Source organism: Dipteris shenzhenensis, chromosome 30 (genome assembly GCF_047967505.1).
Source record: "Dipteris shenzhenensis isolate YYH24624 ecotype China chromosome 30, Dip_SZ_1.0, whole genome shotgun sequence".
NCBI lineage: Eukaryota > Viridiplantae > Streptophyta > Polypodiopsida > Gleicheniales > Dipteridaceae > Dipteris > Dipteris shenzhenensis.
In genome coordinates this window covers 16,482,940-16,499,899 of record NC_141625.1, presented here as the reverse complement: position 1 = coordinate 16,499,899, position 16,960 = coordinate 16,482,940, and the positions used below count along the sequence as shown (strand labels likewise).

The window sequence follows — 16,960 nt, the reverse complement described above, 5'->3', positions numbered from 1 at the left end:
ATTAGTTCCTCCACTTGCTTTTGAATTTCCTTTTGCTCTAGCTGGTTGACTCTATAAGGAGCTTTGCAAGGTGGAGTATTGCACGGTAGGATTTCTATCCTATGATTTTTATGTTGATAACAGGGTAATCTAGGCGGTAAATCCTCTAAGAAACAATCAAAATTTTGAGAAAGAAAATTTTGGTGTGTAGGCTTAGTGTTTGGCTGAGTAGCCATTACCGTATTCACCAAAATCAGATATGTCTTCTTATGTTTCCTAATTGCTCTCTTGGCTTGTGTATGGTTGAGTAAAGAAATGATCTCGGGTTTCATAGAACTTTTTAGACATATTTCTTGTTTGTCCTTCTCAATCCACATTTGATGTGAATCATAATCTATCGTACGATTATATTGATGTCTCCATGGAATTCCTAAGATGATATCAACTCCCTATAGGGGTGCAACTAGAAAGTCTCGTCTATCCTTGTAAGGTTTGATTGAAATTTCAAGATTCTTGACTTCTCTAGTGCAATTATACTTTGTCTTGGTAAAAGCAACTTTGACTTTAGTTAGATGGGAATGACTCTAGGTGTGTACTACCATCATCATGTAGAATAACAACCTCTTTACCATTAATGAAACCTTTCATTTTCAGAAGAGTTTGACAATTATACTTACCTCCCTCTTGCTTGGTTGCTTCATTCTCGATCATGTGCACTTTTGACGGCGGGGTCTTCTTTCTTTTGGGACAGTCAGTTGCTATATGTCCCACCTTGTTGCACCTGAAACACCTGATTTCTTTCTTCAAAAAATTTCCACCATTCGGCTTCGAAGAAGAGTCTGTCTTATGTGGAACAAAACCATATTTAGATTTAAAGTAGGGTTTTTTATCAAACCTCCTCTTCTTATGGAAGGGTACAGGCCATTCCAAATCTTTTCCTTCCTTTGGGATTCCATTTTTCCTCTCACAATTCATTGCAAGAGAAATCGTAGAGTTCAGTGAGCGAGGATGAAACATGTTAATCTCGACTCTCAACTTAGATTTTAGACCTGCCACATACTTTCTTCATTGATCTCGCTCACTCACTTTCTCTAAGGACTGTAATTGGATCAATGTTTGCCAAAACCTATTAGTGTATGTGGAGATCGTTTCTTTATCGAATTGCCTGAAAGTATCCCACTGTTGTCTGGTTTTTGCTCTGAAGTGTGAGGGAAGGAAATCTCTCTTGATGAGCTTTTTCAAAAGACTTCCAAGATTTTGGTTGCCTTTTACTGTGCTTAGTGATGTTCCACCAAAGTGCATCACTCTCAACTAAATGATTTGCAGCACATTTAATCTTATCCTTTTTAGAGAAATTCTCCCTTGAAAAATAATCATCTAGTTGACTAATCCAAGACAAGATAGTGCGTGCATCTTTCTTTCCATCGAAATTTTGAAATGAGAAAGCCTTTCTACTTATCTTACTCCCCTTTCTTGAATTCTGAGCTCTCAGTGTGGCTTTGACTATCCTGATAATAGGATCATCTTCGGAATCATCGTCGGATGGCTCATCGTCAAATGAATGCCTCTTCCTTTTCTTACCATTGATTTTCTTTTCCAATCTCTCCCTATGCACACGCTCATCAGCCAACTCCTCTTGGAGCATGGGTGGTTGTGGCTAATTCACCATGATAATGCGATAAATACAAATAGAGTAAAGCGGAGAGAAATAAGGATACTAAGTGTATGAAAATTTAAACGAATTGAAAAGTGTAATTTGATTGTATGGTAAGAAACGGATGGCGGATGATACTAAGTGTATGAAATATAAAGCAAAAGAAATCACTTATCTCGCTCTTTGATCGGATGTAGAAAAGACCAGAGTTGGAGATATGTGACCGATGATGTTGCTTGTAGTCGTCTTTGTGCTCAAATGATCTCCAATTAATTGCACGGTGATTTCGTGGTTCCAAATCGCCTTGTTGATTCAAGCTTCCTCAGATTTCACTTTGCGCTCTCTTTTTCTTTTCCTTTTTGGTTCACCTTTGTTGGTCGGTGGAGTGGCCTCGCACTTTATGTGTTGCAGATGGTTGAAAACATTGTCTTTGAAAATTCTCCCTTTAAGGGTCCTTTTGTGAAACTTTGGATCCCTTAAAAGGGGTGTAAACCTCTTTTTTTTTTCCTTCTTCTTTAAAATAGAGGCCTTTGAGTTCGGCACCCGAGGCAAAGAAAACTCGTGGAAACTCAAGTTGCGCGTGATCTGCAATGTGGAAATTCTATGATTCTATGAGGGCATGGCGTCACGACCTTTAGAGTACATTGACTATAGTCCACAGTATATACGATAGTCGGACGGTGCTCTGGATTCTAGAGACTTTGGACCTTTGGTGATGCAACGGTTGTTGATTTACTATCCGCGATGGCAGAGGCTACTTCGGTGCTTCAGACTTCAGAGTCCAAGAGGGCACAGCTGGGCTGCGCATTGCATAGGAGAGAGTTCTATTTAATGCATGGTTGTGGGGAGCGCGCAGCCAGACAAATAGCCTGAAATAGGGCAAGATAGTCCCAATGTCCCGTGACCCGTCGCTCGTGGACACTGTCACACTGGCGTCAATGTGGCATGCAAAGTCTGCACTGCGTAGACCGACGTGCGTACCAGAACAATCTCCCAATAGCTGCTGCTAGGCACATCTTACAATGATGGCACGAACTGAAGGCATATGATAGTCGTCAGTGCGGCTCTAGATAGGTTAGTCATAGGCAAGCTACAATACCTCGTGGAACAACGAGTGCGCATGCAGAGGAGAAAATTTAAAGGTGCATATGCACTACGCAACACAGTGCACAATGCACAGTGCACACAATGATGGAAGCGGACTACTGACAGTTGAGGAGTCTACGCATGACAGAAGTTGGATACGTGCACATAGAAAGAGATAGTACATGTAGTCCTAGTGGGGAGTCTAAGGCCGCATATTAAACCTTGTGGAGCGTGTTTTGTCAAAAGCTATGCTGCTTGCTTGAGGTTCAAGAATCGCTGGCAGCACTCTCTTTGATTCTCTTTTCGAATTGACCACTCTCTCTTTCAATTTTCCACTCGAGGGAGCTTCTCTTTTCTTCCTCCAAAGCTCTGATACCACTGATACCAAAAGTAGACTCTTCCACACAAAATTCACCACTTAATCAATTGGAGAAGAAGAACACAAATCACACCACAAAAACAATAGCAGACTGGGTACAATCTCCCCCCCCCTAGATGAGTGGCTCACGCTTCCTCATCTAGAGTATTTATGATATTTCATAAAAGCACAAGGAACCAAAATTATCCCTCTCTTCCAAAATGAGGGATTAGCTTTACATAGCCATCTTTGGGCCCAAAATTGAATTATATCTTTTCCAAAATATATTGCTCAAACTTGCAATATTAAAGAAATACAAAATTGGCCCATGGCCATAAAATGATGCACTATGCGACACCTCGATCCGTACCCTCACACTAACTCCAATCCTCTGAGTTCCATTACCTGTACTCAAGTTGCCAATTACATTAGTTATTAACAATCGATTGAACGAATCACCGAATCAACCGATCCCAACATAACCGCACTCAAAGTAGAATAATCAAGCACAAAATCAATAACACTAGCGACATCAGTATTAACATGGAATCACCCACAATACCGACCATCTAGCATGGCAAAAACACAAGCTAGTCAGGCATCCCCAACTAGCCACACAAAGTATCCACTAGGATCCCCGCCGCGTCCGGTGTGCTCCTATGGAGTACTTTGCCATAGTCACACTTGACTAAAATAATAATGTCCAAAGCAAGATATACCAGAAATGTAATTTCCGTAACATGCTATGTAATCATGTGCTACCAAGACCACTTCCCTTAGGAACACATCAAAATTTAGTGTGTTATATGGTCTTGTGAGAATGCAAAGGATATTCGCTCCATATGCCTTTTGGCGGTCCCCATAAGCTGAACAAGTAGTGTTTCTCCCATAGGTGGTCAAGGGAAGCCAAACTTGCACTTCATTTTCTTCTTTTGGCAAGTTTTCCTATGCTTATGTGACTGTAGCTCCTTGTTTGGGAGGTCAAGGACTGACAAGTCTGTCATGATGTACTTAATGACAAACTTGATTATTTTGTTGGCTGATGCTTTGCCTATGATTGGGGCTCCCTCAATCCAAAGGAGGCCATTATTGTGTTGGCTACCTTTGTTTTAGGATTTTGTTACAAAGACGTAATATTACACCTTCCCAAGAGTTGATTTATCTTTTCTTAACAACTCCTTCATGGCCTTGAACTGTGAACGTAGTACTGTGTTGTTAGGGTCCATCCGGATAAGGTTCTATATTTGCATTGCATTTGGTGGGTTGGCACTAGGAATCGGCTCACCCCATAGTTTGGTTAAGCAGTCCAACAATGGCTCCCATGACATTTCAGTTGAGGACAAGGTGATGAAAAACACTGATGCGTCTAGTTGGCGAACCATAGCAAGCAAGTTCTTCTTCAGCTTGCACTTATAATCCAACGATGTTCGCAAACACATGAATTTCGTGTATTCAATGTTAGATTGCAAGAGCTTCCTAATGTTAGTGTCTACAATTGCGTCCTTTTCTTGCAATGTTTGACTTGGGAGTTAGCCTTTTTACATCCTCACCCATGTTAGGAAAGAACTTGTCACATGATTATTTTCATGGTTTTGAAGAAGATGTTTTCTGTGTAGAATACGGATCGCCGATACTTATTCTTTAACTCCCATTGTGCTACATTTGATATGAAATTCCAGGGGGGATTTCATATGCTCTCACGTGCCCATAGAATAGCTTTGGGAAGATGAGCTTTGCGCACTCCTTGTCTTTGAAAATGCTTAAAGGCATGAAGCATTCACATGGGGCGACATTGTCTTCAAAGTTAAAAACTTGTTGCGCGTTGTAGATACCATGCACTAGTGTGGACCTCCTCTACATCTAAACAACCCTTGTCATTACTAACAACGCAGTCTTCACTCTCTGCACTATGTTGCAGGCCGATGATGTGGTTCGCTCAGGAATCGTTGAGGGTCACATTGTTGCCCTTGTACAATGGCATTTGTAGCAGTTCATGTAGCGCCTTCATTGTTAGTATTGGACACATGAGCCCACTAATGTAATGGTGGTTGTACTCCATTTTTCCCTTACTCACAACTAATACTATGGCATTATCAGCCACAAATATGGGCAAAATGTTTTGGGATCTGCCAACATCTGTGAACAGACTTACAACAATACCATGTAAGCCAAACTGTCCGGCGTGGGTCAACTCTTTGATTTGTGCAAAAGGTATTCTTATAGAAAGTAGGTGGGCCTAAATGTCATTCAATGTCCTTGTCATTTCCAATGGTGGTACCATTCTGGTGTTCTTGTATGAGAAGGTCAACAATGTCTGCCTCTTTGCTTGCCTCGTGCAAGCTACGCATAATGTCGTCTCATTACATTGGGGATGACACTTGAGCACGTTGTTCCTCTCAAGGAAGGCAAGAAATTATGTGCTTGCATGTTTGAGTTTGTTTGTGAATGTCAATGTTCCACAACATATGGAAAGCGAAGCTAAGTATGTCTTTGATTTTGGCGCAACTCTTTTGCACCTTGAGATTTTATGCTTCTTTTGTGGTTGTGTTTCCCTTGTTTCAGTGCTACTTCTTCCTTCGCTTGTGCCCACTCCTTGTGCATTGCCCCTCCAGGCCTCGGCGAGGTGGAATTGCTGATCAACCTCATTGCTTGCAGCATGGTTTGCACGTTGCAGCTTGTAAAATTTCCCCATCATGCCCTTTACATTGTATGGTTTTTGGCCATGTTTTGCATGGTATGCTAATGCAATCTCCCTCACAGACAAGGCATTTGATCTACTCATAATGTTCACAAATTTAGCCTCGTCTTCCCTAGACCATGTGATGTATCTTCGATGCGTTTGCCTCTTCACTGGGCTTCAGATCATTTGGGTGCGTGGACTCACCTAGCATTATGTAGGTTTAACCAAGAGATCCCTCAATTCGACTTGCAAACATAAGTCGAAGCTGAGCCCCATCAAAATGTAGTAACTCAAGGCTCATGCCTAAGAGCTCAGCAAGCCACCCTATGCAATCAAATAGTACGCTCGTGATGATGATCAAACACATAGTTGCTACTTGATTTGTGAATTGCCTAGTTGGTTGTGGGCCCATTCAGATGGCATAAATGCAAGATCAAACTATGGTGTTCATGCCATTGTTCTAGAGACTAGTATTGAGTGGCACAATGTGCTATGGCTTCTTCATGACCAGTAGCATGGCAACCCAAGTGTCTCAGAAGTTTAGTTCGCAGTCGATCGTGAAGCTTGCATTGTTGATGGTGAAATTGCCTATGGTCTTTGTGTTGAGCAAGATGGCATACGCACGAAGTACACCTTTGGAATGAACTATGAGACGAAAGGCTACTTGCTGGAAAGAACCGCATTGATATCTTCTCCGTTCACTTGGATGGACACCTCACCTCCCTCACAAATCAAAATACACCCATAGAGAGAAGGGAGTTGTACAATCTCCTCTACACCATCACACGTGTAACAGTACGGCCCTCTCTAACACGTAGACCCCCACAAGTTGCACATTGGTACTATGTCAATTGCCCATTTACTTTGCTGAATTGCAAGATTCCAGATGCTTGTAGTTGTAACGTGAGAACAATAATTAGAAGAGCTTAAAACATGGTAGCGTGAGTGCCCACAAATGTAAGATAAAGAGAACCAACCTTCCTACCATACCCAAGTTCTGAGATTTGGGTGATAAATGCATCCCAGAGCTCATCACGCTTTCTTCCTTCTGGAACATCCCCTAGTATCATATACTTGAACACTTCCAGTGTGTTGTGTGCTTTCATGTATGAGACGTTCTTCAATGCATACATGATGATGCCATTATCATTGTACTCCGACATCAATCGTGCTTGCATGACCTTCTGCTTATGCACGAAAGATCATTGCAATATGTTGAACGATTATGTCCTGAGATGCAAGGAGAAGTGAATTGCGTTACTAGGTGTTTTCTAGTGAAGGGATTATTGTGGCTTGGTCTTCAATACATGGCCCATCTGCAATGATAATTTGATCATTCGCAACTGCCTCACCATCCACATTGATGACAACAAAACAAATTGTTTGCATAACACTTGATATGGATGCTCAGTTGTAGTTGATGATGGAAGATGCACAAGGGACATATGTAGCCATTGTAGTTTCAAGTGAGAAGCTCACATTCCCCTCGAATGGTCCACCACCTATAATTGTTGCATGAGAAATTGCAAGAGCCACCCTCACCTATTGCTCTAGCAACAACAGAGACACCCTCAACCCGGTAGAATGAATCTACATATGAGCCTATCCTTGAATTGTTGCAAATATGCATGCGGAACCACTAAAGTGATTGTTTGGCCATTATCACAGTCCATAAAATGACCTCTCACAATATATCCCTAGCCTTGTATGTCCCGTACATGTGACGTACCTCTCCACCAATCACAAAAAACATGTGAAAAATCCTTGTAAATAATTTTCGCTTTCAACAAGCCGATGCACCATTACCATAGCTTGCCCATCGAGGGCATAACAAAAAAGAGAGGTGGAAATTGAGAGGAGAATCCAACTATGCACTATAGCACTATCTCTAAGGAGGCAGTGCTAAGTAAAGGCATAATAGACATGATCACCATAGCTAAGAGCTCCTTGTGGCCGTGCTTCCCGTCACCTTCCTGCTCTATTCTTCTCAACGTGTGCAATCTCCTTTGCATTCTTAGAGCCTGTTCACGTGGGAGCTCAGGTTTGCAACCAAGCTGCAACTGATATTTTTGCTGGCTCCTACTCAAGAGTAGGGGCTCAATTAACGACCAAGTTTTCCCTCCAAAAAACAGCCACCACGAATGAACCCAAATTGAAATTTCTGGTTTGCAAACCAACTGTGGTGCATGAGCTCCTAAGTGGAGTAGCTTTTAAAAACAAGTTGAATACATTCAAGAGGCCTGCCCGGGCAAACTGAAAGGTGAGAAGAAGAAGAAGAAGAAGAAGAAGAAGAAGAAGAGAGAGAGAGAGTGGGGGCATGAACAGAAATTTAGGTGTAAGTTGAGAGAGAAAGAAAGAGAGGACAAGTGGAAATTCGAAATTAAAAGTCGATAGGACTCTCTAGGAGGAGGAAGAGAAAGTGAGAAAAGGTAATAGAAATGATGGCTATAGCCAAGAGCTCCTTGGTGGCTGTACTCCCTACTATGAATCGTCCTGGACTACTATTTTTCTCAACATCTACAATCTCCTCTGCATTCTTACTATCGTCTTCTTCCTTGTCCCTCCCTCTCCATTGCTCGCCTCCTCGCCTCCATCCTCTCCCTCCTCCCTCTGCCTCTCCCCTCTCCATGTCTCTCGCCTCCCACCCCCCTCCCCCAAACTACCGCCCCAACGTCGGTGTCTGCCTCCTCAATTCCCATCACCAGGTTGCTTCCTCTCTCAATCAGTTTTGATATTTCCTATATCAAGAACAGATCTCTTTCTGTGATGCCTCTCTTGGGCACTTTTTTTCGCACGCATTCTTGCTTTTGTGAAGCACTGTGCCTCGTCCCTTTTTTGCAGGCACTTCATGTCGCTTGGTCTGTTTTCATCTCAATTGTCCTCTTGTCAGGTCTTCATGGCACGGCGCGTGGATTTACCAGATTCATGGCAGATGCCACAGGTAACGATCTGCTGGCCACTGATAATAAGATACGGAACCTGTGCCCAACGTACGAATCTTAATTTTGTTTTCGATAATTTTACGTACTCTGTCATTTATGCGGCTTGCTCACATGTTACGCACCCAACTTGCGTGAGAGTAGGCCTTTCAAGAGAATGCAACATGAGGTTCTTCCCTTGTGTGGCCGTCACGAGTACTCATCATAGTACTACTCGGGACTTTTGAGGGTAGTGCCTCTAAAACTTGATCCCAAAACACAGAGAATACGAGTGTTAAAGTCTTGCAACTCGAGAAAATATGTGGATGCATTGTCTCGCCCTTAATTAACATTCAGCTCAACGAGAATGCTTCCCTTTTCATTCCATGGTTTGGAAAAAAGATTGTTGTATTGTATTTCACTGGTGACGACTTTGTCATAGGGAGGAGTTGATGAAAACGAAGAGCCGCGGGCAGCTGCGATCAGGGAGCTGCAAGAGGAAACCGGTGTCATCTCAGCGGAGATAATTGGAGAGGTCTGTCACGTCACATGAGATAATTGGAGAGCAGAAATGTGATCACGTCAATTATACGACTTTGATGTTGACCATCTTTGCGTCCTTTGTTACATCCCAACTTGTCTTACTTTTGGATTTTTGCATGGTTGTATGATGTCAAGCGATCATTAACTTAACCTTGAAAATTGACTTCTTTTTTTGGTTCATTTCCCATCTTTTGAGTAGCTTATCTTCGATGTACGTGATATGCCTTTTTTCCACACAGCATTATCCTAACCCGAGTGCCTGCTGCTAAAGGTGACTTGGGAGAACTTGAAGTGCTAGCATGGACCAGATTCCATATGACCTCATAGGAATCTAGGGAGGCCATAAATTGTTATACTGTAATCCGAAATTGTATATAACTGGTGTGACGTCAATTGCACAACTTTGCTCTCAATCGAAGTCCATTGTTACGTCCCAACTAGAATGCAATATGGCCTTGTAGTAATCTGGTGAGGCCATAAATTGTTTTGCAATTACCCGCTGTAGTTACTTATGATTAGAGAGTGTGAAATTTGTGTTGGTTTATGGTTCAAAAAGGTTACAAGGATACGATGACTTGTCAAAGACTGGTTGACGTGGGTTTGGTGTTTACTCCAACTTTAGTATGCTCCGCATGATGCCAATGGAAACATGGACAAGAGCTAGCCATGCGAGGATAAGGACTGGATTGTGGGCATGGAAAAGGTAAGTGTAATGGTGGGCATCTGCAGCCCGTGGCATATCTGCCTTGCTGGCAGCCCCACAGCAGACAGCAGATGCAGGAGCAGCCAGCAGTACAGCAGCAGCCGCACAGGCTGTACGGACTGCTGACAGAGATGTGCAGGTACAGCACGGGTGCAGCAGATCCGGATGCAGGTATAGCAGTTCTGGTCACAGCAGTTGCAGGTGGGACAGGTGCATGAGAGGCACAGCAGTTGCAGAGTGCAATGTGGCAGGTCGGCTGCTGCCATAGACGTGGTCGAATGGCTGCAAACAGGTCGGCCAGTCTGTGACAGGCTCAGCTATAGGGCCGGCCAGTTTCTGACCTAAAAGCCTATAAAAGGAGTGTTTCCCTTATCAGTTGGGCGTCAGAACTCCCTCAGCAGCAGGTGCCTCTGGTGCAGCATGCCCGGGTTCTGATTCAGCACTAGGGAAGAGTGATTCAGCACTAGGGAAGAGGGCACTGTGAGCAGATCATCACCATTGGCATCTTCCATCTACAGGAAGGAGGAATCCTTCATCAACAGTATTCTTTCAGCCTTTTGGTTCAATTGTATTTGGCCTTTTGGCCAGATATATTACAGAAGTACTCTCTTCGGAGGGAGGACTATTGCAACCCAACTCAGCCTCTGATGCACACACACACACCAACAGCAACAATATGTGTCTTTGTGTGCTTGTCTTTCAGTTCTATCTCTAAGGAATTAATAGGAGAGAGAGTGAGTTACATGTCTCCCTATTACATTTGTTTAGGACTTCATTTTTTTTCAATGAGATAGTGAGGTTTAGGACCTAGGTAGAGAAATTTTCATTGGTTGATGGTATCGACGAGATCTGGCAGAGAAACGATGAGTTCCAGTGAGCAATCCAAAATTGGGGTGGAGGATGACATGGGTTCCATAGCCTCGCTAGTAGCACCTGCAACACCCCCGCATATAGAGGGCCAGTGTCAGCTATTACGATGGTGACAATGATGCAGGCCATGATGCAGATGTAAACACAGAGCCTCTTTGCACGTGTACTACAGCTCTAGGAGATGAGAGAGGATCGCAAGTGAGAGGCTCAAGGAGCGAAGGATCCTGTGATAGTGTGGATCGGCTAGCTGAGCTAGAGGCTGAAGCAGCCAAAGAGGCCGAGATCGTGCGGATCGGGAAGCCGAGCAAGAGGTTTAGGAGGCAAAAAAAGAATGGGATTGCCATCTCCTCTTTTCTCTACTTCGACTGGAGTGAGGGGAGGCCGGCGCAACCCATCATCTCCCAAGAAACTCACCTTTCACCTTCTTATGGTATGATGGTAAGACCAAACCATTAGTGTTGATTTCTTGGCTCAATCAGTTGTGCCTGTTGAAATATGGAAGCAAGAGCTAGAAACTAGAAAACTAGAAGTAAAATAAGAACAAGATTGAAAGACAGAGAGTTACCTTGTAGATGAGTGTAGACAAGACACAAGCTAGATGGATTGCAATGATGTGACCCATGAATATATGGGCCAAAGTACAAGACATAGAGCAAGAGTGCTTATGGGATAATTGTAGAGGTGCCACATGGCACACACTCAAGACACAAAGACTAAACCGAGACTAGACAAATGTAGACTAGGGAAATAGTACACCTAGTGTGCACTTATCTCCAACACCCTCCTTAAGTGGACACTAGGAGGAAGATAGAAAGACAAGACTAGAAGACAGACATAAAGACCGATAGACTGAGAGACAAGACAGAAGACATGACAGACAAAGATCCTGAGACACCCCTCCTCAAGTGATATCCTCATATGGGTCCACAAGGGTAGGGACAAGAGTGGATCATAGACAGACAGAGAGAGGGACAATCAGCCAGTAGAGTGGTCCCACAGAGAGAGAGGCTGTCAGATAGACATGAGAGAGTCTGACAAATAGAAGATAAATGGGGACATAGACAGAAAATGCCAAGAGAATGTGGGTAGCTAGGTCACAAAAGAGAGGCATATAGACTGATAGACAGAGTGTCAGAGACATATGACTGTAAGATCACACAAGATAGACACATAGACAGAGAGACTGACTGATTGTAGATAGACAGAGAGATGGACCTTGACAGATAATCCCTCCGAAAGGGCAATCCTCCTGCTAGAGTGGGTAATGCAGGGGTGCCTCTTGGATAGGGACAAAGATAAGTCCAAATAGACATGACATTACCCCATGATCTACATCATTGGTGATCAATGGTGGTAGATAGCATGAAAGCATAGACAAACATGAGAGAGATGGGAAGGTCTTACCATATTTGGCAGTGTCTAATCCCGTACAAAATAGAGTTCAGTTCTGAAAATTAATTTTGAAGAGTAAAATAGAACTGCGAATATTGCAGCACACAAACATACCACAGCCAGATTTTTACACGACTGGATCAGCTGAAACAGGCCTGTGAGATGGAGTACAAAGCCACGATATCCAGAGAGATGACGGAGAATACGAGAGCTTTCATGTCGCTGTATCGGGCAGGAGAAGCCAGCGATGGGCTAGACGCAGCGTAGGCCTTGCTGGAAATGAAGAGGCAGATTCAGGGCAAACTTGGTAGAGCAATGGCGCACAGATTTCAGCAAGTTTTGGGCAGAAGTTGGCGCATATTTGCAGCAGAGAATGACGAGCTGAATCGTGAGTAAACGCTGAGGCAGATGGCTGGAAATGTGGCGCAGATGTGGGGCAGATTTCCAGTGGAGAATGGCACAGATCTGGAGAAGAAAATGGCGCAGATCTGGGCAGCTTATGGCAGGTAGAATGCAGGCAATGGCGGGCAGATTTGAGGCAAAGATGACGAGGCTAATGGCGAGGCAAGGAGAAGAGAGTCAGGGCAGCATCAAGGCTAGAAGGAGGAAGATGAGGCAACGTGACGACGAGGGTGGCGTGGATTTTTTTGCAGCAAGCTGGAGCAGAAGCAGCACGTGGGCGAAAAAGGAGCGGCCTGATGCAGGTTGGGCAGAGATAGAACAGCTTCAGCTCCTCCATTGTTTCGAACAGAAAAGGTACGGGCAGCAGCTTCAGAAAGTCGTGGGCAGCTCCTTCAGCTCACGAAAATGGCGGGCAGATCTGCAGCAGTAGAGGCAACCTGAACAGGAACGGCAGCAGCTGGAGGTGACGGTCTGAATAGCAGCAACGTGGAGAAGATGGACAGAAGATGGAGATGGCGGGCAGCAACTTGGAGCAGCCTCCTCTTCAAGATGTCGCTTCTCCACGTAGGTAGTAGAGGTCCTCAAGAGAAAAGGGAGCATACTCTCTTGCACTTAGAGAAAGAGAGAGAGGGCATGGCTTCTCTTTCTGGCCTCCTTCTCCTCAATCTCTAGGAGCAAGGGAGCAGTGGCTCTGATACCATGTTGAAATATGGAAGCAAGAGCTAGAAACTAGAAAACTAGAAGTAAAATAAGAACAAGATTGAAAGACAGAGAGTTACCTTGTAGATGAGTGTAGAGAAGACACAAGCTAGATGGATTGCAATGAAGACATAGAGCAAGAATGCTTATGGGATAATTGTAGAGGTGCCATGGCACACACTCAAGACACAAAGACTAAACTGAGACTAGACAAATGTAGACTAGGGAAATAGTACACCTAGTGTGCACTTATCTCCAACAGTGCCTAGGGGAGACAATGATTGGTGCATCCTCGCATCGATGCACCTTACAAGCGAAGGCGTCACATGGTGGCACAAATGGCAGAGAGACCACTTTGATGCTGCTCGCGAGACGCCCCATTACCTGTGGAAGGAGTTTCTGAAGGATACCAGGAGACGTTTCCTCCCACAGTAGTACGTGGATCATTTGTAGAGTCAGTTCTTCGAACTTTCCAAAGGCCCCAACGAATTGGCGAACTACTATGCCAACCGGTGTACATAGGTGGTTATATAGTTATAGCGGGAGGGGCAGGACAAGGTGGGTAAGTTTCTCTCCAAGGTTGCGCTTAGACATTCAGTGCTATGTGTGCATTTCAGATCCTAGGATTACGAAAGTGCTTATGAGCTGGCCCATAATTTCAAGCTCATGAGCCTAGGTCACGGATCCAAGGCTGCCTTTAACGAAAAGTACCAAAACTACACCTCTCTTGAACCTCTCTTGAGTGAAGACAAAAGCTCCAACAACGAGAACAAGCCTGGGAATGGACATTCCAAGAAGAACTGGATGACAAAAGATAGCAATGGCTACAGCGGCTTCCTGAATTTAGCAAACCAAGCAACATATGCCAAGGAGAACCGTTGCTCCTATTGTCATGTGCAAGGCCACAAGAAGCAGGATTGCTGCACGTTGAAAGCTCCAGGCAAAAACAGTCACTCTAGTGGCTTCACCTTCCACGAAACAGTCACGGTCATCGAGGAGATGAAGATCAGTATAAGGGAAAACTTCTGATGTTTCTCACTATGTTCCAGTTAGATGGCCAGATTAGTTGGTACTAGGTTCTAAGCCTCGTAGATTCCTGGAGTTTGAGGACATGATATCCACCAAAGCAGCCAAGCAGGCCCGCTTTACTCTCTTTGACAGGTACCATCGCCTTAAATGGAGCATTCTTGTTAGAGAGTAGCATGGAGGCCCCGTCAGCTACTCTGAAGATTTGAGGGTGGGTCGACATCCAGTCAATTTGGTCCCTTGATGTTTTTATTTTTCCTGAAGATTAGAACTTTCTATTAATGTTTAAAAAACCTAACCATACAAATTAGTCATTCATGAGGTGCTGATCGTGGAAGAGATGCTAAAATAGAACTGGTCATCAGCCAGTGTGTTTTTAGAGAACCCGGCTCAGCCCTTAGGGAATCTCTGTAGCAGGGTTTGGCAACCAAGGTTTTACATCCAACGAATGCCTTGCTTTGTAAGTACATAGAAGACACATGCAGGCCAATCCTTACTGAAATACGCCCGCCTCTCAATAGTTGTACAAGATCTTGACATTCCATGCTCCGATATCACATGTAGGGTAAAGATAATGTCATGTCAGATGGCAACAAGGGTGCCTGCAGTGGGGATTTGGTAGCCTTCCATCACAATTTTGCAACAGGTGACCCAGCAGTGATGCTAGACACAGTCTCCCATAAGCTGTCCTTTGGTGATAGCATAAGCCTTTTGAGAATGTGGCGTCGGGTCTTGTGCCTCTATCTGGAAGATCCACAGACCTTGTACACTATAGAGGTCGGACTGATGGAGAAGGCACCCCAAGTGAAGTCCCGTTGCATCCTCTGTGTCTGGTGACAATCCAAAGGGCCCCGACGAGATCCTCTGTGCTGAAGGGCAGCTCTGAAGACAACATAGGATCATCTCCATCACTCTATCCATGCAACGGTGGAATCTGCCATCAACGCACATATACTCCAGCCAGGGACGAATGGGCGAATCTCCATGGGCCACCATCCAAAAGAATTATCAAATCTTTCATGGCCTGTGACTGGTTTGTGACCAAAATCTTGAAATCACCTCCTAGGGAACTTGCTGCTCAACCCATTCCCATTCTCTTGATGGAGTCCAAGCTGCTGCTTCTAGCTGAAGGGGGAAACCGATGCTTGTCGTGTATGAGAAGAAGAGAACCTCCACCACCTGCTCTGAGTGCCCTATGCTATATATATATATATATATATATATATTATTGAGGGCCAAGGTTGCATTGATGTAGGTACTGGACATCATTGTTGGAATGGTCACCTCCCCATTTGTAAGCCCCCATATGAGGAGAGGATGGGGGAGGGAGACCTAGGGCATGTGCCCAAAAGAAAAGGTAAGGGAGGGGGCTGCCACATGGGCAGCACCTCACAGGGAAAGGACAGCCAAAAGGGGCTGCCACATGGGCAGCACATGAGCTGCCATGTGGGCAGCACAGCAGCCTGGCAGAGGCGCTTCACGGACTGTCTGTATGGGCTGGAACGGGCCCCTAACAGAGGCGCACAGGAGGGCGAACTGAGGTGACATGTGGCGCAGCAAAGGCGCACACGTGTGGGCAGGACAGGGTGCCAGAAAGGGGCGCAGCAGAGGCCGGTGTACCAGCAGGAGGGTCGGCCATCCTGGTTGGGCTGGTTGGAGCCAGCCAACCAAGCCTTATATAGGCAGACAGAAGGGGCTGGGACCCTGCCTTGGAAGGAGGGCTAAAGCTCTTGGAGTGTGGGCCAAAGGCCTGGAAAAGAGGGCCCTAAAAGGGGCTGCCTACACCATATATTCCTACAGACCAGGGTCGGCCCAAACAGACCCTAAAAGTTGGCTAGACTGGTTGGTTTTTGGGAAGGGCCTTTGGCCTATAAAAGGAGGCCATTATGCCTCATACAAACATCCAACATTCAGCCAGAGCAGGAGCAGACAAGAGCAGCCAGAAGCCACTCCCTTGGGCCTCACACTGGGGGTGAAGGAGAGTGGAAGGTGTGCTGCAGACTGAGTTCCCTAGAGGCTGGAACTTGGCTGTCTTCTAGGGCAGCAAGGTGTTGTGATCATATTATATCTTCTGGAGCAGCACTTCAGGGAGCAGGAGGAGCAGCAGACCGGCAGCCTATGAGCCTACATCTAGGAGGACATAGAGGCTGGAGAGTTGCAGACCTAGCTCAGCAAGGTGCTGCCCACCTAGGCTGATTCATAGGCAGTAAGGTGGAGAAGAACACTCTGGATAGAGAGTCTACATACACTCGAGGTGGAGCACGCGGGCTTAGAGATCTAGAAGTGCTTGACATCTAGTAGGAGAACCTTTTGGTATTGTATCTTGTCCTACTTTGTGGACGGACGGAAATAGAAAGAGTTACTTCTATATTTGTCTCTGAGCATTGTCTATTTACTGGCTTGCACATCTATGCACATTAAGTTAAGAAGTTTGTGATTCCACACCCCACACCACACTGTGTGAGCTCTTGGGCAATACTATCGGTCTTCTGCTGTGCGTACCCTCTGTTGGGTAATTTCTAACAATCATATTGGGTGTATGACGGTGGCATCACTTTGAGGTCTGTACGAACTACATTCACAAGGGCTTAGAACGCATGATTCTAGGACATAGTTTGAAGTTCATCACATGGCTTTAGTATATTCTTCT

General features: G+C 44.8%; 1 protein-coding gene across 4 annotated transcripts in view; it reads left to right on the top strand.

The window, feature by feature from the left end:
- Positions 1-8,158: 8,158 nt before the first annotated feature.
- The window catches only part of LOC147881770 (nudix hydrolase 26, chloroplastic-like), a 97,424-nt gene continuing 88,622 nt past the window's right edge, over positions 8,159-16,960 (top strand). Inside the window, exons 1-3 of one of the 4 annotated variants that reach the window (XR_015543933.1) lie at positions 8,159-8,462; positions 8,648-8,698; positions 9,118-9,210. Coding sequence is in view for 3 of the 4 variants with exons in the window: in XM_087401437.1 (XP_087257563.1) it covers positions 8,196-8,462; positions 8,648-8,698; positions 9,118-9,210 (411 nt within the window). In the remaining variant the exon portion in view is untranslated. Of the gene's footprint in view, positions 8,463-8,598; positions 8,699-9,117; positions 9,211-16,960 lie in introns of all 4 variants that reach the window. The other 3 variants (XM_087401437.1, XM_087401439.1, XM_087401438.1) reach the window with 3 other exon arrangements.